The 25,053-nt window shown below is 60.7% G+C and overlaps 1 protein-coding gene across 6 annotated transcripts; it reads right to left on the bottom strand.

The window, feature by feature from the left end:
- Positions 1-7,915: 7,915 nt before the first annotated feature.
- LOC102453279 (heme-binding protein 1-like) lies at positions 7,916-24,599 on the bottom strand. 6 transcript variants are annotated; one of them, XM_075925936.1, is made up of 6 exons: positions 24,449-24,599; positions 13,703-13,866; positions 13,220-13,305; positions 9,244-9,370; positions 8,977-9,160; positions 7,916-8,718 (listed from the first exon to the last, which is right to left on the bottom strand). In XM_075925936.1, exons 2-6 carry the CDS (start codon positions 13,848-13,850, stop codon positions 8,544-8,546), a joined length of 720 nt encoding a protein of 239 aa, XP_075782051.1. In that variant the 5' UTR covers positions 13,851-13,866; positions 24,449-24,599; the 3' UTR covers positions 7,916-8,543. The 6 variants fall into 6 exon arrangements, with proteins under 6 accessions (XP_075782051.1, XP_075782048.1, XP_075782053.1 ...); XM_075925933.1 differs by lacking the exon at positions 24,449-24,599 and adding an exon at positions 24,334-24,401; XM_075925938.1 differs by lacking the exon at positions 24,449-24,599 and adding an exon at positions 23,590-24,298.
- Between the last annotated feature and the right edge of the window lie 454 nt (positions 24,600-25,053).

Here is a 25,053-nt window from a genome sequence, read left to right as displayed (position 1 = left end):
CTGCTTTTTTTCCAGCTCGGGGCTTTGCCGGCAAAAAGCGCCAGTCTAGACGGGGATCTTTCGGAAAATAAAGCCTTTTCTGAAAGGTCCCTTATTCGTCTTAAAATCAGGAATAAGGGATCTTTCGGAAAAGGCTTTATTTTCCGAAAGATCCCCGTCTAGACTGGCGCTTTTTGCCGGCAAAACCCCGAGACGGAAAAAAGCGGCAGCCATGTTCATGCAAATAAAGGGGGGAAGATTTAAATCCCCGCTTCATTTGCAATTGCGCTGTGGCTAATCTGCATTCCTTTTCCGCAAAAGGGGTACAGTCTAGACACAGCCATGGGCTGTGTCTAGACTGGCCAGTTTTTCCGGAAAATCAGCCGCTTTTCCAGAAAAATTTGCCAGCTGTCTACACTGGCCACTTGAATTTCCGCAAAAGCATTGACTTCCTACTGTAAGAAATCAGTGCTTTTTGCGGAAATACTATGCTGCTCCCGTTCAGGTAAAAAAAAACAAAAAAACTTTTGTGCAAAAGGGCCAGTGTAGACAGCTGAGATTTGTTTTCCGCAAAAAAGTCCCAATTGCGAAAATGGCGATCGGGGCTTTTTTGCGGAAAAGTGAGTCTAGATTGGCCACGGATGCTTTTCCACAAAAAGTGCTTTTGCACAAAAGTGTCCGTGCCAATCTCGATGCTCTTTTCTGAAAATGCTTTTAATGGAAAACTTTTCCATTAAAAGCATTTCTGGAAAATCGTGCCAGTCTAGACGTAGCCATGGGGTGCATCTAGACTGGCAAGATTTTGCGCAAAAACGGCCACTTCAAAAACTGGCCGCTTGAATTTGCGCAAGAGCACTGACGTTCTAATGTAAGAATTCAGTGCTTCTTGCGCAAACACTTTGACGCTCCCGCTCAGGGATAAGCCCTCTTGCACAAGAAGGCCAGTGTAGACAGGCACCTTAATTTTTTGCACAAGAAAGCCCGATGGCTAAAATGGCCATTGGAGCTTTCTTGCACAAAAGCGCATCTATACTGGGCACGGATGCTTTTGTGCAAAAGTATCTGTGCCAATCTAGACGCTCTTTTGCAGAAATACTTTTAACAGAAAAACTTTTCCGTTAAAAGTATTTCCACAAAATCCTGCCAGTCATAAGAACATAACATAAGAACATAAGAACGGCCGTACTGGGTCAGACCAAAGGTCCATCTAGCCCAGTATCCTGTCTGCCGACAGTGGCCAGCACCAGGTGCCCCAGAGAGGGTTGACCGAAGACAATGATCAAGCGATTTGTCTCCTGCCATCCCCCTCCAGCCTCTGACAGACAGAGGCCAAAGACACCATTTTATCCCCTGGCTAATAGCCTTTTATGGACCTAACCTCCATGAATTTATCCAGCTTCTCTTTAAACTCTATTATAGTCCTAGCCTTCACAGCCTCCTCTGGCAAGGAGTTCCACAGGTTGACAACACGCTGTGTGAAGAAGAACTTTCTTTGATTAGTTTTAAACCTGCTACCCATTAATTTCATTTGGTGTCCTCTAGTTCTTCTATTATGGGAACTAATAAATAACTTTTCTTTATCAGCCCTCTCCACACCACTCATGATTTTATAGACCTCTATCATATCCCCCCTCAGTCTCCACTTTTCTAAACTGAAAAGTCCCAGTCGCTTTAACCTCTCCTCATATGGGACCTGTTCCAAACCCCTAATCATTTTAGTTGCCCTTTTCTGAACCCTTTCCAAGGCCAAAATATCTTTTTTGAGGTGAGGAGACCACATCTGTACACAGTATTCAAGATGTGGGCGTACCATAGTTTTATACAGGGGCAGTAAGATATTCTGGGTCTTATTTTCTATCCCTTTCTTAATAATTCCCAGCATCCTATTTGCCTTTTTGACCGCCGCTGCACACTGTGTGGTAGTTTTCAGAGAACTATCCACGATAACTCCAGATCTCTTTCCTGATTTGTCGTAGCCAAATTAGCCCCCATCATACTGTACGTATAGTTGGGGTTATTTTTCCCGATGTGCATTACTTTACACTTATCCACATTAAATTTCATTTGCCATTTTGTTGCCCAATCACTCAGTTTGGTGAGATCTTCTTGGAGTCCCTCACAGTGGATGGAGGTTGGGTCCATCCATGGCTATTCGCTAGCATGGGTATGAATGGTGTCCCTCGTCTCTTTGTCATGAGGATTCCCTGTTCTGGTCAGGCCCTCTGGGACATCTGGCACTGGCCACTGTGGGCAGACAGGCTACTGGGCTGGATGGACTCTTGGTCTGACCCAGTGCGGCAGCTCTTATGTTTTCTGTTGCCAACTCCCATGAGTTTGGCACAGGTCTCACTTATTGGTTTCCACAGAGTCCCAGCTCAGAGAGCCAAGCGGCTGTGTGATGATTTCTGCCTCAGGCTGTGGAGAAAGCCTCCTGATGTGAGCCCAGTGCACCCTGACAGCTCAAAGAACGGACGGAAAATCAAGAGAGCACCACATCTACCGTCTGTGCCGAATCTCGTGTTCTCAGCACTTGGCGCTGGCAGTCTGTGCCTGCAGCTCGCAACGGCGAAGGGCGCCTTGGGAAGAACACAACTGGCGTGATCGCGCCGATGAGTCCGCGCACTGGAGGTCGGAGTCCGCACCCTCCGGCTCGCGAGGTGGGGAGCCGCCTAGAGGCGCAGAACGCGGTCCTGGGGTCTCCGCCTGGAATGTGTGGAAAGCTCAGCGGGAGCAGCTCCGCCGGGTACAGCTCAAGAGCATTTCCCGCCTCAGAGCACAGTAAGAAATGCAAAAGGGACCCCAACACCGAGTCATTCGGGGGGGTTGTCTCAGCGCTGCCAGCTTCCCACCCCAAGCTCTCCCCGGGCCATGGGCCTGGCGTGCCAGATTTCACGCAGCTCTGGCTGCACCTGCAGAGACGTCTGGAAATCGGGCTGGGAAGAGACATGCTGGTGCGATCTCCATGTTGGAGCCACTCGATCTCCTGTCTTAGCTGGGTTTTATACCACACCCATCCATTGCCCAATGTGCCCTGGGCAGCTTACCCCGGTGCAGGGGGGAGCCAGGCACTTTCAGGTCTGGTCACCGGTTGAGGAGCTTAAACAAACCCTGGAGGATGGAGCTGGGACAGGCTGTGGGGCAGCCCTCAGCCCACCCCCCAGGACCCCTTGGCTGGATTTGTAGCACTGGCGTTTCACTCTAGCACTAGCCTGCTAGTCACATGCCATCGTGCCTGGCTCCGTTTCCCTTTCCCTTTCCTCATCACGCCTGATGCAGCCACACAGTGCCACTCTGAAGGGAAGCTGCAGACACAGTCCTGGTAAAGGACCAAGCGTCAAGCGCCTCTAAAATCCACAAGCAGAGTCAGAGTTGTGGGGTGCTGGTGGGGGCCCAGGGCAGAGGTGGGGCCACTGGATCAAGGGGCCGAGCCGCAGCTCTCCAAAAGTGACACCGGGAACTCTGACCCTTGACATGCTTTGAAGAAAAGTGGAGCCAACCGTAGGCAAGAGCCCTGCCCAACGGGTGTTGCTGGGATGCCCCGCTAGGCTTTAGTGCCACACAAGCGAGCCGGGGCGGGCCTTTGCTGCAAGCAGGCAGGAGGAGAGCCCCTCCCTCCCATGGCAGCCAAAGCATTGGGCTGGGAGCCAGAGGAATAGGAGTGCAAGTCTCAGCGCCCACAGGCTGCTGCTGACATGTCTGTGCCATTCATGTCTGTCAGTAACCTTGGTTCGCAATTCCTGCCCCAAGGCAAGGCAGCCAGCCACCTTCCCATCATGCAGGGCCGGTCACAGAGGCTGCACGCCAGCCAGCCCAGCCATGCCATGCCATGCCATGCCAAACACTGAGCCAATGCCGCCTCTCTAGTCCTGCTTGAAATTCCCCGGTGCATGCAGCCCAGGGGTGGGCAACCGATGGCCCACAAGACACAGTGTCACCGTTACCCACACACAAGGTGCCGGATTCCGCTGGTTTCCAGCCACAAAGCCTTTTTCCTACTGGTATCGCTCAAGCGACACACCCGTAAAGCCAGGCCAGGCGCGGATTGCACCGAGCCTGCAACCTCCTCATCCAGCATGCTGCTTCAGTCATGGCGCACCTGCGAGTTCTGAGTACGCCAGCCCAGGTAGCAAAGCTGCCCCTGGCCGGGTTATAAGGACAGGGGCTGCAGGAACCCAGGCTGGATACAAGAGTTGGGAACCAAGAGCTGTGGCAGTGCAAGGACATTGGGACTAGGGGGGCAGGAGGAGACTGCAGAGGTGGGTGTGGTAGGACAGCCGCCTCCCGTGGCCGCCTCCCGGCCTGGTATTGCAAACCAAGTAGCTGGCCTCCCTTTCCCTGCTTGGTGTACAATGAAAGTTCACTCTGGATTTTTTCCTGGTCAAAAATACTCCACCAGGGACGTGAGTTTAGCAACACAGGCCGTCCTGGCTGTAAGTCCAAGATACGTTCCAGAGTACTCGGACTGACAGCAAAACAACTTAAAATGGGGAATGTTCTCTACAGCTGACTTCCATTTGCGCAAATTGTTTGGGGTTTTTTTTTGCACGACATAAGAAGGGGGAATGGGAGGACTTACAACGCATCAGTTCCTACAAGCGTCAACGACTGTAGTGCAAAACCCATGGATACCAGGGCAACTTGTAGGGGGGGGGACACTGTACAAGCTGGGGCTGAAGGAGCCAGGCCTGGGAACACGTAGCTGTGCCCACTAGAGACCACTCCCCACCACAGCCCGGAGTGGAGCCTAACGTCCTTGAGTCTCACCAGCCCTCAGCTGTCAGCCCTCTCTGGGCAGCCCACCAGCAAATGTGGGCTAATCCCCCAGTGGTTCTGGGCCACAGGGAGGATGACAACCTACTACTGCTAGCAGAGACCATGTTAGCTCAAGTGGCTGAGGCCAGTGGGGTGGATCTAAGGGTTCCAGGAGACCCGTGTGGGGGGCAGTAGCAGTCAACATCCTAGAAAAGGAAAATTCCTGGCTTGGGAGCAGGGGTTGAATCGTGGCATAAGTGAATAAGGTTGCCTAAGGCGGCTAAAGCCACCGGTGGCTCACTGCTCCCTGTCCTGCGCACTAAGGAGCCACGGCCTGTGGAAAGACAGCACGTGAGCACGCAAGGAGAGCCTGTCCGAAGGCAGTGCCCTGGGCCTGGGTGACAGTTGTACATAAACCCTCCGCCAAGGTCTGCTCCTGGTGCAGGTACTTACAGACTGCACCAAGCCACACGGAGCGGAGCGCCTTACGGCCTGCGGGTCCCCCTCGGCGCTGTGGGGCGCTGGCTGGCTGCTAGCTCGGGCTCCCCTCAGCACCCGCTGCATTTGCTGTTTGGAGGGGGGGAGGCAAAGCGCTGGGAGGCTCACGCTGTGCTGGGGTTTCTGCCACATGCGGCGACAGCACTGCCGGGCCTCACCCACAGACCAGCTTCCCTTGTAGAGCAGCCACCACTGCTGGCCGCCTAGAGCGCGGCTCTGCTTGCGGTCTGCGCGGCCGCAGCCTGAGGGGAAGTGGCGGCCTCTTCAGCAGCTCTGGCAGGGCACTGCTCCCCCTCCCTCCCCGGCAGCACTCTGGGGAGGTGAGGGGTTGTGGGGTGAGAGCAACCCCCCCCCCACATCAGCAGTCCTGCTCCTCGCCCACCGCTGGGCCCTGAATGGCCAGTCACTCTCGGGCCCTGTCAGTTGCAGAGACGCTCCCGAGGGACCGGAGCTGGAACCACAGCCGAGCGGTCTGCTGAGGCTGCCGCGAGCCTGAGCCGGCAGCTGGGAGAGGGGTTCCCCGCCCCTTGCATTTCACGGGGTCCCTGGGGGGCTCAGACTCGTCTCTGGATTGAGTGTTCCCCCAAGAAACCCCCCAGTCCAGCGTTTCACCCTGGAATCCCTGGGTCTCTGCTTTAGGGGCTGGTCCTTTGTTTGCCATCCCCCTGCCTGCCAGAACCTGCCTGTACCCACTCCCCAGCTCCTCCCTGAGGAGACAACTGGGTTCCAGCACGTGCTCCAGGCGCTGCTCCTGGGGCAGGGGAGCCAGAGCGGGGGGCCGGCTTGGAGTGGCCCCAGGGCCAGTCATCTGGACATTGGGGGGAGGAGATTCAGAGCCCAGTGCATTCGGGCCCTGCCTGGGGAGGGGAGGGGGAGATGAAAGTGCCAGGAAGCTCCGTCCATGCAGGCTGTGTTCCTGCGGTTCCTTGGGGCTGGGAATCCTGGCTGTGGGGAGTGAGGCTGCAGGCAAGGACCGGGCAGCACAGAACCACCTGCCTCCTCCACTCCCCAGGGCCTGCACCCGGTAAGCACCCCAACCCCTGCCCCAGCCCTGAGCCCCCTCCCACACCCCAACCCCTGCCCCAACCCTCTCCCACACCCCAACTCCTACCCAGACCCCTCCCCTGCTGAGCCCCTCCCGCACCCCAACTCCTATCCAGACCCCTCCCCTGCTGAGCCCCTCCCGCACCCCAACTCCTACCCAGACCCCTCCCCTGCTGAGCCCCCTCCCGCACCCCAACTCCTACCCAGACCCCTCCCCTGCTGAGCCCCCTCCCGCACCCCAACTCCTACCCAGACCCCTCCCCTGCTGAGCCCCTCCCGCACCCCAACTCCTACCCAGACCCCTCCCCTGCTGAGCCCCCCCCACACCCCAACTCCTATCCAGACCCCTCCCCTGCTGAGCCCCTCCCACACCCCAACTCCTACCCAGACCCCTCCCCTGCTGAGCCCCTCCCACACCCCAACTCCTACCCAGACCCCTCCCCTGCTCTGAGCCCCTCCCGCACCCCAACTCCTACCCAGACCCCTCCCCTGCTCTGAGCCCCTCCCGCACCCCAACTCCTACCCAGACCCCTCCCCTGCTCTGAGCCCCTCCCACACCCCAACTCCTACCCAGACCCCTCCCCTGCTGAGCCCCTCCCACACCCCAACACCTATCCAGACCCCTCTCCTGCTCTGAGCCCCTCCCACACCCCAACTCCTATCCAGACCCCTCTCCTGCTCTGAGCCCCTCCCACACCCCAACTCCTACCCAGACCCCTCCCCTGCTCTGAGCCCCTCCCACACCCCAACTCCTACCCAGCCCCCTCCCCTGCTCTGAGCCCCTCCCACACCCCAACTCCTACCCAGACCCTGCCCTGAGCCCCTCCCAACCCTCTCCCACCCTAACTCCCTGCCCCAACCTGGAGCCTAAACACTTCAACCCCAGCCACACCCCAGAGCCTGCAACCTGTCAGAGCCCTCGCCCCCTCCTGCACCCACCCCCTGGCCTCAACTCACATTGAATCCCCCATTTCGGGCCCCACGCTGGAGCCTAGGGGGCCATACAATCTAGTAGCCTAAACTACAGAAGACTTAACCTGGCCCTGATGGCCACCCCCCCAGACAGTGAGCCAGCCCAGCCCTTGTGTGGACACAGCCCCCTCTGCCCATCACAGTGAGCCGGCCCAGCCCTTGTGTGGACACAGCCCCCTCTGCCCATCACAGTGAGCTGGCCCAGCCCTTGTGTGGACACAGCCCCCTCCCGCACAGTGAGCCAGCCCAGCCCTTGTGTGGACACAGCCCCCTCTGCCCATCACAGTGAGCCGGCCCAGCCCTTGTGTGGGCACAGCCCCCTCCCGCGCAGTGAGCCGGCCCAGCCCGCTGCCCCCTGCACAGTGAGCCGGCCCAGCCCTTTTCTGGGCACAGCCCCCTCCCGCGCAGTGAGCCCGGCCCAGCCCTTGTGTGGGCACAGCCCCCTCCCGCGCAGTGAGCCGGCCCAGCCCGCTGCCCCCTGCACAGTGAGCCGGCCCAGCCCTTTTCTGGGCACAGCCCCCTCCCGCGCAGTGAGCCCGGCCCAGCCCTTGTGTGGGCACAGCCCCCTCCCGCGCAGTGAGCCGGCCCAGCCCTTGTGTGGGCACAGCCCCCTCCCGCGCAGTGAGCCAGCCCAGCCCGCTCCCCCCTGCACAGTGAGCCGCCCCGCACGGTGGTTTGAGCTGGATTTATTTCAGGTGTGTGCTGCCAGCCTCCCCCAGCAGCACAGTGAGACCCACCAATCAATGCACAGCACCGCGCAGGGACCCCGCTGCTGCCCTGCGACCAGCCAGGCCCCCGGCTGTGGCCACAGGCTCAGCAGCAGCCCCAAGGGAGAGTCCTACGGGGCCAGGCCCCCAGGCTGTTCCCGGCACTGCTCAGACCAGCCCTGCTGCTGGCAAGCCCCAGAGGGGTGCCCAGGGCCACGCTGGGACTGGAGACAGAGCCCCATGCCCTCCCCGTGGCCACATGGGGCCGGACCACAGGGCCTGCCCCAGATCAGTGTTGGGGACAGGACGCTCCCCGGCAGGGCCTTGTTGCTTACTCGAGCCCTGCCACAAGCAGGCACCAGCTCCCGGCCTGACCACCCAGCCCATGCGCCAGCCACTACCCCCATGGGCACACGGGGCCGACTCCACCCACTGCTCCTGCAGGCCGGGGCGCGGGGCCGGGCTCCTTCCCGGGCCAGTGGCGCGCTGCCACGGCGAGCGGTGCGTCAGGCTGTGCATTCATCTCCTTCAGCCAGAACTGCCATCTACCGGGCCCGGCCTGGCTCGGACGCCCGCGCGGGGCTGCGCCGCTCACTCCGCCCGCCGGATGAACCAGATCTCGTTGCGCCGCTGAGGAACGCTGGGGTTCTCGTAGGCGGCCACCATGTAGCGGTCCCGGAGCACGGAGGCTGGGGAGCCCAGCAGCTCCCCGAGAAGGCGGATCTCCCGGAGGATGGTCTCCTCTGTCGTCGCCCCGTAGAACACCCTGCAACAAAGGGAGCGGCCACAGCCACCGGAGAACAGGCACCTGGCAACCTCCCCCGCACTGCCAGAGCCACCACCTGGCCAGCCCCTCCCCTGCCCGCCAGCCCCACCTCCCACCTATCCCTCAGAGCCGGGTCCCTCTGCCACGCTGCTCCTTCCTCGCCTGCCGGGGCTGTTCCTGCAATGCAGCTCCTTCCCCCGCCAGGCTAGGGACGCCTCCCCTCCCCTCCACTCCCCTCCCGCGGGAGAGGGGGCTCACCTGGCCAGGATGCGGAGCGGCGGTCTCTCCTCGATGCGGATGTCGGGGTCCGTGGGCAGAGGGGGGTTGGGCTGGAACTCCCCGGGGAGGTAATAGGAAGTGGTGACGTCCTGCAGCAGCTCAGAGCCCTCCTCGCTCAGGCGGATCTCGTTCACCACGGGCACCGTCATGCCCAGATAGCGGCCTGCGGGGAGGCAGGCACAGGGCAGTGGTGAGGGGCACCCAAGGGGCTGAGCCACCCCTTCCCCTCCCCCTGCCAGCACGCACCTGTGGAGTTCTCCTTGCAGATGTAGCGCATGAGTTTCATGAAGCCCAGGGAGATGCTCTGTTCGTACATGGGCTCGCCCTTGGTGACGCAGGCCCACTTCCCGGCGGGGTACAGCCGCTCCTCGCACTGAAACAGGCGGACGAGGAGCCAGTCAGAGCCGAGCGCCAGGCACGGCAGAGCCCTGCTGCGTGGTGCCCGCTAGCGCCATTGGCAGGAAGGGGGCGCGGCCCAGCCATGGCAGGAGCACAGCACCCAAAGCGGGGACCCGGGGCTCTGCCAGGGTCCGGGCACAGGCTCTGCAGGCAGCACTGGGCCTCCTACCCAGCTCCTGCCCTGTCCCGACAAGCTGGGGCGCCGGTGGTACAGGATACCCCTGGCACCCAGCTGCCTCCACGCCCAGGCGACACTGCATGGTAGGGAGTGGGGGGCCAACTCCAGCAAGCCCACTGCAGCCCCACCCCCGCTGGCACCGACACCCCTGGGGCAGGAAGAGGGGCCCACAGGAGCTGCAAAACTAGCCACCGCGGGAAACTCAGGAGAACACCTGGAGGGGAGGGGGCCTCGCAGCGAGGAGCAGCTGGGCCCAGCCCCCCATTCCATCTGTGCGGGTGCTGGGGATCACTCTGCGGTACTGAGCAGGCTGGTCCCCCTGCCCTTGCCTGGAGGGACCGAGGCGCAGGGCTGAGCACCCCCAGCACTGCCCTGACCAGAGCCCCGGAGGGCGGTGTGGGGACAGACAGGTGGGGGGAGCTGCAGCTGGCTCCAGCACTGCCACAAGCTGCCCCGCCAGAGCCCGAGACCCCCGTCCTGCCTCAGGAACCAGCCAGCTGCAGAGAGGGGGCAGGAGTCAGAGGGGCCGCCCAGAACCTGGTCTGGGATGGGGCCAGACTGAGAAGCACCAAGCTGGGGGGCAGCAGAGTCTCCAGGAGCCCGCTGGCACTGACCAGCGCCGGGCACGTCAGGATTAAAGCACAGCGGAGCTGGAGCCTCGCAGCCAGCCTGGCGGGAGGGACCACGCCCGCTCTGGCCAGGCCTCCTGCGCACGGAGCAGACTTGCCGTTTGCTGGCCCTGAAATCTCCAGAGACCTCCTGACCCCGCGGTTCCGGCGGGAAGCCCCTCCCGTTGGGGGGAGCTAGAACGGCATCCGGCGCAGGGCTCTCCGCACCAGCGCCCGCACCAGCCCAGGAGAGACGCGGGTAGCAGAGCCCACCGCGCCCCAGCCGGCAGCCTGTCTCCCTGGGGCGTGGAACACGCCTGATGCTGCGCAGGGTGGAAAGGAGCGGAGCACTGCTCCGGCGGGGTGCTCGCGGGGACGCAGCGTCTGTGGCGCGTCCCTCTGATGCCAGGGTGCTGGTTGCTGGAGAGGCCAAGGAGCTTGGTCCCACAGGGCTTGTGCCGTCCATGGCTTCAGCCTGCCCCATTTACCGGCGTCGGTCGCTGCGCCCAGGCCGATATGCCCTCCCCGCCCAGGCCGATACGCCCTCCCCGCCCCCGCGGGCCGAGGCTGCTGGGGAGCAGCATGGGCCCCTGGGCACAGAGAGCCCGTCGAGGGTGAGTCGGTGAGTTCTGCACCCACGCGGGCGTGGCCTTTCCGTGGCCAAGCTCCAGTGCTGCTGTGGGAACTAATGCTGCAGGTCGCAGCCCCCCAGGCAGGCTGGCAGGGCCCGAACCCAGTCAGGCCTGAGCGTGGGAGGACGGCAGGACTCCCCCCTGCGCCAGGGTCTCAGCTTGCGTGGCAGAGCCAGAGGGGGCTCACCGTGCGGCTGGCCTGGAAGTCCAGCGTCACCTGCTGGATCTCATTCCGCCTCGCGTGCCTGAGCCTCAGGCGCCCCAGAAATGCCAGCGCTGGGCCCTGCGCCACGTCAGCTCTGCCACTGATGGAGCATGACCACTGGCACCACATGTGGGGGGCTCCCACGGGCACGGAATCCCCTTGGCTCTGCTCACGTAAGCGTGCCGGGCCCTTGGCCACCCACCGGGTCAGTGCAGGGGGTTCTGGGGCCCCAGTGCCACTCACGCCAATGGAACCCCGAAAGGTTAACGCTTTCCAAGGGTGCCGCCGCCGGGTCCCCGTGGAACCCTCTGGCCGGGGCACAAGGCAGGGCTGCTGGGAGAGGGTGACCATACGAAGGGCCAGACTGGGGCAGCCCAAAGGTCCATCTAGCCCAGTGTCCTGTCTGCCGACAGTGGCCAGCACCAGGTGCCCCAGAGGGTGTGAACAGAACAGAGAACCATTGAGTGATCCCTCCCCTGTCGCCCATTCCCAGCTTTCAGCAAACAGACCTAGGAACACCATCCCTGCCCAGCCTGGCTAATAGCTCTAGCTATTGGCTCTGTTTTGAACCCTGTTAAAGTCCAGGCCTTCACGTCATCCTCCTGCGAGGAGTTCCACAGGTTGACCGTGCACTCCATGAAGAAAAACTTCCTTCTTTTTACTTTAATCCTGCTGCCTTTTCATTTCGTTTGGTGTGTTGCCCCTTTAAAAGCTAGAGCCATGCCTACAAAGAGCAGGGAGCCAGGATCAGCTGGCTGCCTTAGTGAGCAGCGGGCAGGGAGACTCCAGCTGGCTAGCTCGGGCATGCAGCTCCCGCTGGGGACTGCAGTCGGGGAGGAGGCAAAGCAGGCAGGCCTGGCGTCAGCTCTGGCAGCAGGCGGCACTCAGGGCAGAGGCTCTGTGCCTGGCCCAATGGGACGCCAGCAGGGGAGCGCCAACGACAGCACATGGTCCCAGTGACCAAAGGGAGCTGGCGAGGGCAGGTGCCATGGCTTTCCTGCCGGAGCCGGAGCCCTGCACTGAGGGGAGGGGCAGAGGCCAGGCCGGCGGCCTGCAGACCGTGGCTGTCTGGGGGAGCGGGGCAGCTAGCAAGCCAGCTGCAGACACACCCCGCAGCGAGGCCGGCCGCGGGCCAAGGGGCAGGAGATGGAAGCACAGGCGGGATGGAGGCCGTGCTGGGCACAGACGCACGCAGAAAGGGCTGGGGTGCCCAGTGAGAACCCAGCGGGCGAGGCAGGACTGGCTGGTTTGCACAACAGCCCTTCGCTGCCACCAGGGAACTCTAAGAGCGCGGGGGAGGGGCTGGGGCAGCGCCGCGGGACGGGAGAGACGCTCCCGGAGCACTGGGGGCCAGGCGGGAAGGGGAGACGAACACGAGAGACAGGGCGAGGCAGAGGCTAAGAGCTCAGGCGACCCCACGGGCCGGAGGCAAGGGAGCCGATGCCAAGCCAGGCACCTCGAGGCTGCCTGTCCCAACCCCATTAACAGCCTCCCCCCGGCTGTTTCATGCACTTGCTGGTCTTGGCTTCCCTCGGACCCAGGGCTCTGCGACGCAGGAGCCGGCCGACGTGGCGTCACTAGGGCGCGGCGGAGCAGGCCTACCCCACGTCCCCGGGAGTGCCCGGCTCCCTCAGCGACGCAGCTCTGCCAAAGCGCGTCCATGGGGTAGGCCAGGGCTGTGGCCAGCACAGCAGCACCCAGAGGCCCCCCCAGAGAGAGCCCCTCTGCCCCCACCTCCCCCACCCAGGGCCTGGCACCACAGCCCTCAGGCAGGCCTGCCCCAGAGCAGCCTGGGGACGCCAGCCATCTCGGCCCTACCCTCTTACTGCCAGAGGACGGGCCGTGGCAGCCTGGGGGGAGGAGCAGGAGCGCCCCAGCGCAAGCCTGGAGCACGGCACTGAGGGGGCGCTGGGCCCGAGAGGAAGGGTGGCAGCGGGAGGACGCAGGCCAGAGCAGGGCCAGGGTCTGGGCTGCCAGGCTGAGGAGCCCAGGGAAGCCGCCCGCTGCAGCAGCTGGCGCCCCGGGTGGAAGGCGTGATCGGCGCCCCCGCCTGCACGGCCCTCAATGACCTTGATGTAATGATCAGGCACCCAGGCCGGCGGCGCTCTAGGCAACTGCCTGGTTTGTCTAGGCTCCCGGGCCGCCCCTGCTCACGCGCTGCGGGCGCGAGCCCTGCCGGACCCCGAGGAAGAGGCCTCACCTTCTCGTGCTGCAGCAGTGCGACGTAGGGCACCGGCTCCCGCACCTGGCTGTGCTGCGTCATCTGCACAATGGGACCCACCATCTCTGTGGAACCAACCAGAAAACAGGCCTAGACGCTGCGCACAGGGCGGGCGATGGGGAGGGGGAAGCTCAGGCCCACAGGGACCACGGAGCCCGAATGCCACGTCCCGGGAAATGAGCCAGCCCGCTCCCTTGGCACGGCTCCACGCTCTGCGGGACTGGCTCCAGGCGCCCCCTCGGGCTCCCCTGCCTGAGGGGGGCGCTCACAGAGCAGTGACCCTACCGCATGCTCCCCACCCCCCAGGCAGCTGCTCCAGGTTTCTATTGCCTGGGCCCCGTGACACGGCAGCCAGGAAAGTGCCACCCAGAGACTGTAGGGGTGAAGGTGCCACCCCCCAGGCTTCCCTTTGGGGCACGGAGAGCTCTGAGCGTCTAACGGGGGGCTCCGCCCGGCCCTCACCTTGCGGAAGGGTCACTTGGTGGGTGCTGGCCACTGCTTCCCAGTGAGAGAACAGCCTGTTCTGCTCTTCCCCATCCATCGGCTCCTCCTCTTCGTCGAGGGGCTCATCGTCCAGCCCGTTGAGGTCCTCCAGGGTAATGCGAGCCATGCCCAGGCCACGCTTCCTGTGGGGGGGGGGGGGGGGGAGTGTTTAGCCAGGGAGAGCGGGGATGTCAACGTGGAGTTGACGATACGATTAACCAATAAGCCTGGGCTAGAGTCAGTCTTGCTGGCTGCGTGTATCCCCCCCCGCTGCCTCTGTTACAGAGGCAACAGCCTGGGTGGCAGGGGTCTCCCCAGGAGAGGGGCTGGAGTGCACTGGCTGCCGGTGTGACGTAGTGGGGGTACCTGGCTGGTTTCTATGCTGCTGGCTCTGGGGGAACCCCCACTGGCTGCCGTGGGTACCAGGACCCAGCAAAACAGGATGAGTCACTATGCAAACCAGTGGCCAGACACCCCCCATGGAGAGGAACAAAGGAAGGTGGAATGCTGCCCTGGCTGGGGGGCAGGGCTGGAAGTTAGTTAGTTGGTTGCTGGCTGTCTGTGAGCATGGAGGAGAGCCTAGGGGAAGGGGCTGGAGTTTAGGGGCCCAGTCTCCCCCATCTCAAGGGGGCCTGAGGCATCCTAGCCCAGCTCTGTGACCAGACTACAACTGTGCTGTATCCTGGAGAGGCAATAAACTTCCTCTAGTCCACCGGCTGGTGCAGTCTGTTTGTGCCATTTCGGGGTGCAGGAGACGGGGGACCCCAACGCGCCGTCACACTGGTGTCAGGAGTGGGATGCACTGCTCCCCGTGGATGGAGCTTCCAGCAGCGAGCGACAAGGCGCAGTAGAAGCAAGAGCCCTGGAGCCAGGCGTGCTAGAGACAGAGCAAAGCGGTTCCTGGGAATCGTGGGGCGCTGCAGCACTAGACTGGTGAGTCTGCACCGAGGGGCCCAGCGGGCAGATGGCCTACGCCCGACTCTTGAAGGCAGAGCTGGTGGGGCTGTGCAGAGAGAGGGGTTTGCCTGTGCGGAAAGCAGCCAAGGCCCAGCTGATTACCCAGCTGGAAGAGAATGACCAGCCACAGGGCCAGGATCTTGTCCCCAGGGGAAGCAGCCAGACCCCCCCTGAGAGTGTGTCAGGCTCAGAGAGGGGGGGGAGCGCTGGAACTCACCTGAGAGATGAGACAGCTTCCCCCAGGAGGCCTGCAAGCTGCGGCCCATCTAGGGCAGGGGCCAGCCAAGCAGAGCTGCGGCGGCTGGAGATCCAGCTGCGGATCAAGGAATTGGAAGTACAGGACCGAGAGAGGGACCGCCAGGACCGAGAGAAGGAGCGCCAAGATCGAGAGAGGCAGCGGCAGCATGAGCTGGCCATGGCAGAGCGGAGAACCTGCGGGGCACCGGCTGCGCCAAGTGCGGATGGGCCCCAAGGTCCCAGGACTGCCAGACGCTTGGAGAGGCTCGTGGTGGCCCAATTGAAGGACATGGGCGACATAGACGGGTTCCTCAGCTCCTTTGAGAGGGCCTGTGGGCTGCAACGGGTCCCCCCAGCTGACTGGCTGCAGGAGCTCATCCCCGCACTGAACCAGGAGGCGGCCGGAGTGCTCAGTCAGCTGGAGGACCTACAGCCAGGGGATTACAACCGAGTCAAGGAGGCCCTGCTGCACAAGTTCGGGCTGACCCCCGAGATGTACAGGAAGAAGTTCCGGGGGGTACAGAAAGGGCCACGGGAGACCTATGTGGACCTGGCCGCCCGCCTGGCGCAATACTGCCGCAAATGGGTGTCTGGAGTCGGAGCCCAGACTGCAGAGGAGCTGCTCAAGCTGGTCATGATGGAGCAGCTCTATGAAGCGTGCCCACCCAAACTGAGGCTGTGGCTCAAGGACCGGAGACCAGAGAACCCCCAGGAGATTGGCGGATGAGTTCATGGAGAGCCGGTCCGGGGGTGAACGGGAGTTCCGGAGAGAAAGAGAATCGCGCAGAGACCAGTTCTCAGCGGAGCAACGGAGAGACACACCTCCGAGGCGAGCCCCAGGGACCAGGACCAGTCATCGATACCCCAGAGAACCAGCCAGGCCCTGGACAGAGACAGCCCAAAGCCTAACTTGCCAGCGCTGTGGGCAAAAAGGCCACAAGAGGGCTCAGTGCCCCAGGTCCCAGGACCGGGGACTTTCCAGGGTTAACTGGCTGGGGTGGGAGGAAGGGCAGGCTGCCCCAGAGGCAGGGGCTGGCAGGCAAACCTCAGCTCAGAGAGAGGGGAAGGATGCTCAGTGCACCTCCCCTGGGAGGTCTGATTCTCAGGAGACGGATTTCTCCGTGTACCGGGTGGGGGCAGGACGGCCCCTGCGGAGCGAGTGCCTCATGCCCCTGGAGGTGGATGGTAGGAAGGTGACGGGCTTCTGGGACACGGGGGCGGAGGTGACTCTGGCCCGATCCGACATAGTGGCCCCGGAGCGGATACTACCCCACGCGCAGCTGACCCTGAAGGGCATAGACGGGTCCCCGTTTAAGGTGCCTGTAGCCAGGGTGCATCTGAAATGGGGGGCGAAGGAAGGCCTCAAGGAAGTGGGGGTGCATCCGCACTTGCCCACCGAGGTGCTGATGGGGAATGACCTAGAGGAGTGGCCCCATGAATCCCAGCAGGCTCTAGTCACTACCTGGAGCCAGAGCCAGCGGGGGGCTGACAACGTGGGTCCAGGGAAGGACTCCTGGCAGCATCCTCAGGGTCCCATCCCAGTGGACACGGGGTCCAGCCAGGCTGGGACTCCGGACCTAGGCAAAGGTGGGGAACAGGTCCCGATCCCTGCCTCAGCAGCTGAATTCCAGGCTGAGGTGCAGGCAGACCCCTCCTTGCAGAGGCTGAGGGACCAGGCTGGCCTCCATGCAGCTCAGCCCCGGGGGAGAGGTGGCCAGGAGAGATTCCTGCGGGAGCGTGGGCTCCTGTTCCGTGAGTGGCTCCCCCCCAGGAAGGCGAGGGCATGGGGGGTCCAGCGGCAGCTGGTCGTCCCCCGAAAGTATCGCCTCAAGCTGCTGTATTTGGCCCACGACGTCCCCGTTGGGGGCCACCGGGGGATCCGGAGCACCCGGCTGAGGCTGCTCCAGCACTTCTATTGGCCGGGAATCTTTACAGCCGTGCAGCGGTACTGCCGGTCCTGTGACTCCTGCCAGAGGGGCGGGAAGGCCCAAGACAGTAGGAAAGCGGCTTGGGGGTCTCTACCCCAGATAGACCCTCTGGGCTTGCTGAGAGAGTTATGGGAGGGGAAGTCCTCCCTGGATGGAGCATCGGGGATGGAAGCCGCCCTGGTTGTCCAGAGAAGGCTCGCTGGGCTCATGGCCCCGGCTCGAGAGACCCTGGCCAGAGATCAAGGCCAGCGGAAGGGTGGGTGTGCCCCCGAGGACAGGCCTGTGCCAGTCGCCCTGGAGTGGGGCAGCAAGTGGACAGAGGGAAGTCAGCTCATGTGGGGCCTCGCCATGGCCGGCCCGAGTCAAGGGGAGCACCCATGTCCCCAGGGCGGGTTCCCACGCAGAGGACCTGAACTTCCCTAGGTCACGAGCGGAGTGACCCTGCTCAGTTCGCTCTCGGAGGGGGGAGAACTGTGACGTAGTGGGGGTACCTGGCTGGTTTCTATGCTGCTGGCTCTGGGGGAACCCCCACTGGCTGCCGTGGGTACCAGGACCCAGCAAAACAGGATGAGTCACTATGCAAACCAGTGGCCAGACACCCCCCATGGAGAGGAACAAAGGAAGGTGGAATGCTGCCCTGGCTGGGGGGCAGGGCTGGAAGTTAGTTAGTTGGTTGCTGGCTGTCTGAGAGCATGGAGGAGAGCCTAGGGGAAGGGGCTGGAGTTTAGGGGCCCAGTCTCCCCAGGAGAGGGGCTGGAGTGCACTGGCTGCCGGCCCCCCCGGGGACCATCAGATAGTCGTGTAACCGCTACCATCTCATGCCATTCCACAAGTATTCGATTCCACGCTAACACCTGGAAAGGGGACAGAATCCAGGAGTCCCGAGTAGCTGCTCAGATGCCTGTACAGTATCTTGCTGTTCGAAGACACCTGTTAGCAGCAACTTCTTGCGGTGTTGTGACGGACCGGGCCGTGTCTGGGCACAGCTGCGGGCATCCGCTCAGGGCGAATTGCTCAAATCCGGGGTTCCTTACAGCCCCCGACTGGCGACCTCTCCACACAGGCCACAAACCAGTCTCACAGAGCGCTTCAGCAGCCTGCCTGAAGCCTCCCGAGCAAAACCCCTCCGACACCCCAGCAATATCCGTGCCCCAGATGGCCCCGGGCCTATACACAGGTGGGGGGTCCTAGCACCCAATCCCACCTACCCCGAACAAGTTCTGTCCGGTTCCAAGAAACCAGCCACAGATCCCTGGTCAATTTACCCTCTTGATCTTACCCACAAATCACGCTGGGCCAATCCTTTAGAATCTAAAACTAAAGGTTTATTAACACAAGAAAGAAAAGCATGAGAGTAAGGTTATTAAAGTACAGTACGTTACATGCACCGAATCTCCCAGTTCTCGATGCAGGCTCTAGCAGAGATGGTGCAGCTGCTGGTTTAAAAGTTCTTATTGCACATCCTGCAATCAGGATGGGTTCACAGGTCTTCCGGGCTCTTCAATCCCTGCAGTGCTGCCTCTGGGATGAAGTGCTGAGCTGAGAACAAAATGGCATCGACCACATGGCCTCTTTATACTCCTTCCTGGCCTCTCTTCTAGTCTGCAGCAAGTCACCTGGTCAGAGGCCAATCTCTATATTTCCTGCTGGCTGCCCTCAGGTGACAAATCCCATTCTTTGGGTGTGTCCATAGCCTATTGAGAGTCATTGTTCCACAGGGCTTTGCTACTCAGCCTGTCCATAGCCATGCTTAACCACATTCACAGAAATATTCAGCTTCCACACAGATTACAGATTCCTACCTACACACACAGACATTATATACTCACATAAATAGCGTACATAAGATTAACAAACAATAATCTCCCATTCAATACCCCACATGGCTCCCCCCATACCAATTTCTGGGGCCAACACCCCCACCTAGGGGTGCAGCAGCGATCTGGCTGCTTCCCTCCAATTCAGCAACGTGACACCCCCAACGCAAAATTGATGCAGGAAGTGATGCCAGTAACATCACTGAGGGCATCACAGGCCTCCCCAACCAAAATGGTGGTGTGCCTCAGTTTCCCTTCTTACACAGGACCTTCTGGCTGGAACCCTTTTTGTACTGTAAGAAGTTCCAAGACCAGTTACAAGTGTTAACCACGAAATAGCAACATCACAATGTCCCCTTACATACCGTCTGTCGTTTGGTACATCTCCAGACAGATTACATGGTATTTTCATAAGCTCATGCACCCTGTATACCGTTACAATTCTCTGCAACAATAATACATTGGTTACAAGAATTAACATCAGTAACAAGAACAATCCTATACCAGGTGTATACTGAAATTCTCCCTCATGCCCCTTCTCTGGCCCCACACCATTGCAGTTTTGGCCCTTCAGGTTTAAACTGCAAATCTTCCTGGCCAAAACAAGTCCTGCCCCTCCCCCTTGTCCTGTGGGCTCCAGGCCTGAAACCTCTGGCCAGACCAAGACAATGGGCTGGCTGGGTGTGACTCCCTGGCTCACAATGGCCCTGGAATTCTCCCCCTTCCCCCACTCAGTGGGGTAACAGCAGTAAGCTGTAGACTCCCAAGTCTCTCCTCTGTCCCTCTCTAACCTCTGTTTCCACATGGAACCAGATATCAGCTTCCCTGATTGAGTATGAGTGTCCACCGTGTCCAGAGATGGGAGCGTAACTGCCATCTCCTGCATCCTAGGGAGAGTGACCACACAGCAGTTCTGCTCTGCATACTTAGCAACCCAGCCCTTCTCCTGAATCTGAGACACTAAGTTCCCACTCTCCTCATTCACCTGGGAACAATCCTGTCCCACACACACTGACTTCCCAGCAAGCTGGTCACACACAGTCACTGGGTTAACCACCTGCTCCAATTCTCCGGCTGTTCCTGCCTCATCTGGAACAACCCTCAGTCCCTCTGAGACCTCTCCACCACCATCCACACTGGGTTTCCCTAAACCCAAGTCATTGGAGTCACTGTTAACAGACAAATTCTGTCTGTCAGGCACCAAAACAAGTGCCTCACACAAGAAGCTGCTGCCTTTTACAGGCAGAGCTTTCTCCTGAATGCCTTCTCCAAGCCAGGCATCGTCACCTCTCTCAGTTACTGCAAACTGCTTGCTACAAGCACTGCCAGGACTCTCCTCCCTATGAGCTTCCTTAAGCAGCAGTTCACCCTTCCCTGGCTCTGCAGTAGCATTGCCCTGCTGAGCCCCAACCAATTCCTCCTCCATTTCCCTTACTCCCTGAGTTATCTCTGGCCCCTCAGGTGGATTCACAGACAATCCCCTCTCAGGCACATAGACAGACCCACAAGAGACAGGGTCAGAGGCATCTTCACTCCCTGTGCAGCTCTCTAGATGGCTGTAAACGTCCACACCATCATTAGGCACCAGAGTTAACACACCCTCATTCTCTCCTTGTGCCCGGGCTAAGGGGTCTCCCTGCTCCCACCGAGTAGCTCCCCCCTCTGCCAGCAACACAGCAGCATCAGGCACAATATCAGGGTCACCACTGTCTGGTCTCTGGGGTTCTGGTAAAACACTGACTGACTCTACCTGAGTCACCTCATCCCTCTCCCCAGCAGACACAAACCTTGGGTCACCCCCTTCCTGGGCCTTAGCCATATCCAGACCCAACTCTGGGACAACCAAACTGCTCTCAGCCTTCACAGGCTGTGGGGCACCTTCCGCAGACATAGGAAGAAACTCTTCCCCACACACAGCCAGACAACCAGAGACAGCTTCTCCCTTGTCCCAACACCCCTGGCTAATCTCAGGCATATAGCTAGCCACTGGGACAGCTTCCTTTACTGCCCCACTGCTACTTCCACCAGCCAAATTGCCAGCTTGCACACACTGTGCTTCTTCACACAAATCACTTTCAGCTTGTGCAGGTTCAATTCCACAAACCTCACCAGCCACCAACTCCTCAACTAAAACTTCACTCTGGCCAGCCACTCCAGGCTGCCCCAGAGAAACATTTCCCTGACTTCTGGGCTCTTCCTGCCCTGGTTCTGATTCCAGCCTCACCTCTGAGGCATCAGACGGGCCCTCACCCACAGGCTCACTGCCCCCCTGCACAGACACACAGGCATCTGCCACAGGCACCCATGTAGAGACACTTTCCCCTTGGTTACAGGGAGACTGACCAGCTCCAGGAAACTTTCCATACCCACATGCACCCCCTTCCCAAACCTCCCTGCTAGCTACAGGTAACACAAAAGGTTTGCATTTACACATGCTTTGGGGTTGGGTTTTCACATCAGCTGGGTAAAATACGTCTGCCATATCATAAGCACACCGCATACCCACAGAGTCACACATCGAACCCTCAGGAGGATACAGTCTCTCTTGTTCTTTTAGTCTCTTAAGCTGGAGGTCAAGTCTAGCATTTTCCTCCCTGGCTAGGGCCATCTTCTTTGCATGCTCTGCCCTTCTCTCTGCATACTCTGCCATTCTCTCTGCATGTTCTGCTTTTCTCATCTCAAGTTCCCGATCCATCTCCTGCTTTCTCTTAGCAATTTCTTCATCTGCCTTCCGCCTTCTTTCAGCAGCCTCCTTGGCTTGCTTCTGCTCCTTTTCATCCACATCTCTGGTTAATAACAGCACTACCAGATCTAGTTTAGAGGCCCTTTTCCTAAAGGCAATGCCTCTCCCCAAGCACAAATCCTTCAGAGCACTTTTGCTCAGACTCTCATATAATTCCGGGTTCATCGCAGCGGCTCTTTAATCAACCAAACTCTCAACACCAAAAATCAAATTTAGACAGCGTGGGGTCCTGATCCCAAAGCTCAATTGACCAAGATCTGTGGATCCTGCCGACTACGCCACTGTGACGGACCGGGCCGTGTCTGGGCACAGCTGCGGGCATCCGCTCAGGGCGAATTGCTCAAATCCGGGGTTCCTTACAGCCCCCGACTGGCGACCTCTCCACACAGGCCACAAACCAGTCTCACAGAGCGCTTCAGCAGCCTGCCTGAAGCCTCCCGAGCAAAACCCCTCCGACACCCCAGCAATATCCGTGCCCCAGATGGCCCCGGGCCTATACACAGGTGGGGGGTCCTAGCACCCAATCCCACCTACCCCGAACAAGTTCTGTCCGGTTCCAAGAAACCAGCCACAGATCCCTGGTCAATTTACCCTCTTGATCTTACCCACAAATCACGCTGGGCCAATCCTTTAGAATCTAAAACTAAAGGTTTATTAACACAAGAAAGAAAAGCATGAGAGTAAGGTTATTAAAGTACAGTACGTTACATGCACCGAATCTCCCAGTTCTCGATGCAGGCTCTAGCAGAGATGGTGCAGCTGCTGGTTTAAAAGTTCTTATTGCACATCCTGCAATCAGGATGGGTTCACAGGTCTTCCGGGCTCTTCAATCCCTGCAGTGCTGCCTCTGGGATGAAGTGCTGAGCTGAGAACAAAATGGCATCGACCACATGGCCTCTTTATACTCCTTCCTGGCCTCTCTTCTAGTCTGCAGCAAGTCACCTGGTCAGAGGCCAATCTCTATATTTCCTGCTGGCTGCCCTCAGGTGACAAATCCCATTCTTTGGGTGTGTCCATAGCCTATTGAGAGTCATTGTTCCACAGGGCTTTGCTACTCAGCCTGTCCATAGCCATGCTTAACCACATTCACAGAAATATTCAGCTTCCACACAGATTACAGATTCCTACCTACACACACAGACATTATATACTCACATAAATAGCGTACATAAGATTAACAAACAATAATCTCCCATTCAATACCCCACATGGCTCCCCCCATACCAATTTCTGGGGCCAACACCCCCACCTAGGGGTGCAGCAGCGATCTGGCTGCTTCCCTCCAATTCAGCAACGTGACAGGTGTTGTTCCCAAAGGCTGCTGCTGCTCCGGGGAGCGTCGACTGATCAAAGGCAGCCTGCGTTTCCGATAGGTGACACAGCTCCACGACACTGCGTAATGGTGCTAGTGGGATGCGTTTTGATCCTTGTGGCTACAGCATTGCTGAAACAGCCCTCCGGTACATCTTAAACACGCACTCTGCTGTGTTCACTGCCAATCAGCGTCTCAAGCCAACGACATTAGACGGTTATAAAAATATCACGTCATGCTTGGATCCAGCCCCTGAGGCTCAAGGCCTCTCCCCAGCATTGGGGAGCCCACAATGGTGCTCCCAGGGCCGGAGCACACAAAACATCAAGAGCTAGTTTCTCTGGCCTTGCAGCAGAGCTCAGTCACTCCTTACTGGCCGAAGGGGAGCAAATCCTCATTCACAGCAGCTACCACGGAGTCCTCTTTTTCCACGTTGACTGAAAGTGGAACGTCATTCAGGGGTTCCCAAAGTCTTTACTGCTCTCGTCTTGCCCAACAATTGGCCCCTTTCCCAGAAACAGGAAGTGTTGTCAGCTTTCCACCTTGCCAGGCCTCCGCGAGGAGACGAATGCCATCCGGCACGTTTGCAGTACTCAGGACCATCTGAACATCTGCGTCGTGGTCTCCACCAACTGCAACGATAATCCGGCTTCGATTTTCGTTCAGTAACATCCCTTCACATTGTTAATCATGCCCAGAGCCAGAGACAGCAGCAAAGATGTAGTGCTGGTGGCGGGGGGGACTGGAGCTGAGCGTTAGTAAGAACCATTCCTTGGGGATGTGCGGAGAAGTTTTCCAGGAAGGGTTGTATCTTATAGCTCTGCAAGCAAAGCTGACAAGCCCGCTCGTCTAACTAGCTGATGAAATCTCACCTCTCATTCAGGCATTGACCCAACTGCCACAAGGGATGGGAAATTCACAGAAATCCTTCTGAAAGCATCTGGGTCGATTTGACGCCCAATCACGAAGTGCAGGCACTCGTCATCCCGTCCATGCTGGCGCAGATGGGCAGAGCTAGCCTGTCCTTCCCCTCCTCGCGTTTCATCCTTTTCCCGGATGGGCCCTCTGCCACAGAGCCCTTCAAACACCGTCCTGTTCCATCGCCAGCCGGAGAATCGGGGGGACGTTCCCACGCCGCCACCGCTGCTGCGTCCGCCGACTGCTTCTTGCCGTGCTCTTTCGGGAGCCGCGCTGGAGCGTTTCTTCCCTCCTGACGGAGCGTCACTTTCCCTAGACCCTGCCCCCGGGGGCTTCTCCTCGATCGCAGGCCCCGCAAGCGGCTCCCCGGAGCGGGAGGCTGGTGGGCGCGAGGTGCCTCCCGCCCGCACGGGGAGCCCAAAGCCGCCCCTGCGCCCCCGCCCCGGCCAGCCTGGGGGGGGCCGGTCCACGGAGGCGGTGACGTCACAAAGGTGGCCAGAACGCTGTTACCGAGGGAACGGCTCGCGGCGGGGCCCCCCACGTGGCAGGCGAGGCGCCGCGGGGAGCCTGGACCCCCGGCCGGACTGTAACGGCTCAGCCCTGCGGCCAGCGGGGTCCCACGGGCCCGGGGCGGGCGGGGGGGCCCTGGCCGGAGCGGTTGTTGCCCGGCCCGGGGGGGGGGGACTCCGGATTCGTGCCTGCTCCGCGGGAACGGCCGCGCCCTGCAGCAGGGAGTTCCGCAGCGCCCCATCCGGACGCTGCGGGTCAGGGGTCACCGGCCCTTAGAGGCGGCCGGAGGGGGGGGGCAGTTACCTGGCACTTCCTGCTCCGCGCCCGACCCGGAAGTTCTCCCTCTGAGGTCACCGGCCCGGAAATGCGGCGTGAGCGCGTGACGCAGCGGCCGGAAGCGAACCGGCATCTGGCCTGGCGGACCGCGCGCCAGAGGGGGCGGGGCCCCACCGTGGCCACGCCTCCTGGGTGGGGCCGCGGGCGGGCTGGGTGCTGCTGCGGGCCGTGCCCCCCAGGGGGCGCCAAGGAGCCGGGTGCCCCGGGCCCAGACCCGCCGCACAGCCCCGCCTGGCCCGGGCCGGTCCCCGAGGGGCGGGGCCGGGGAGCGTGGGGGGGGCTCGTGAGAGGGGGACACGGGCGGGGCTGGGGAGCGTGGGGGGGGCTCGTGAGAGGGGGACACGGGCGGGGCCGGGGAGCGTGGGGGGGGCTCGTGAGAGGGGGACACGGGCGGGGCCGGGGAGCGTGGGGGGGGCTCGTGAGAGGGGGACACGGGCGGGGCCGGGGAGCGTGGGGGGGGGCTCGTGAGAGGGGGACACGGGCGGGGCCGGGGAGCGTGGGGGGGCTCGTGAGAGGGGGACACGGGCGGGGCCGGGGAGCGTGGGGGGGGGCTCGTGAGAGGGGGACACGGG

Source organism: Pelodiscus sinensis, chromosome 3 (assembly GCF_049634645.1).
Source record: "Pelodiscus sinensis isolate JC-2024 chromosome 3, ASM4963464v1, whole genome shotgun sequence".
In the NCBI taxonomy this organism is placed as follows: domain Eukaryota; kingdom Metazoa; phylum Chordata; order Testudines; family Trionychidae; genus Pelodiscus; species Pelodiscus sinensis.
The sequence above is the reverse complement of the archived record's forward strand: the minus strand, read 5'-3'. Positions and strand labels throughout refer to the sequence as shown.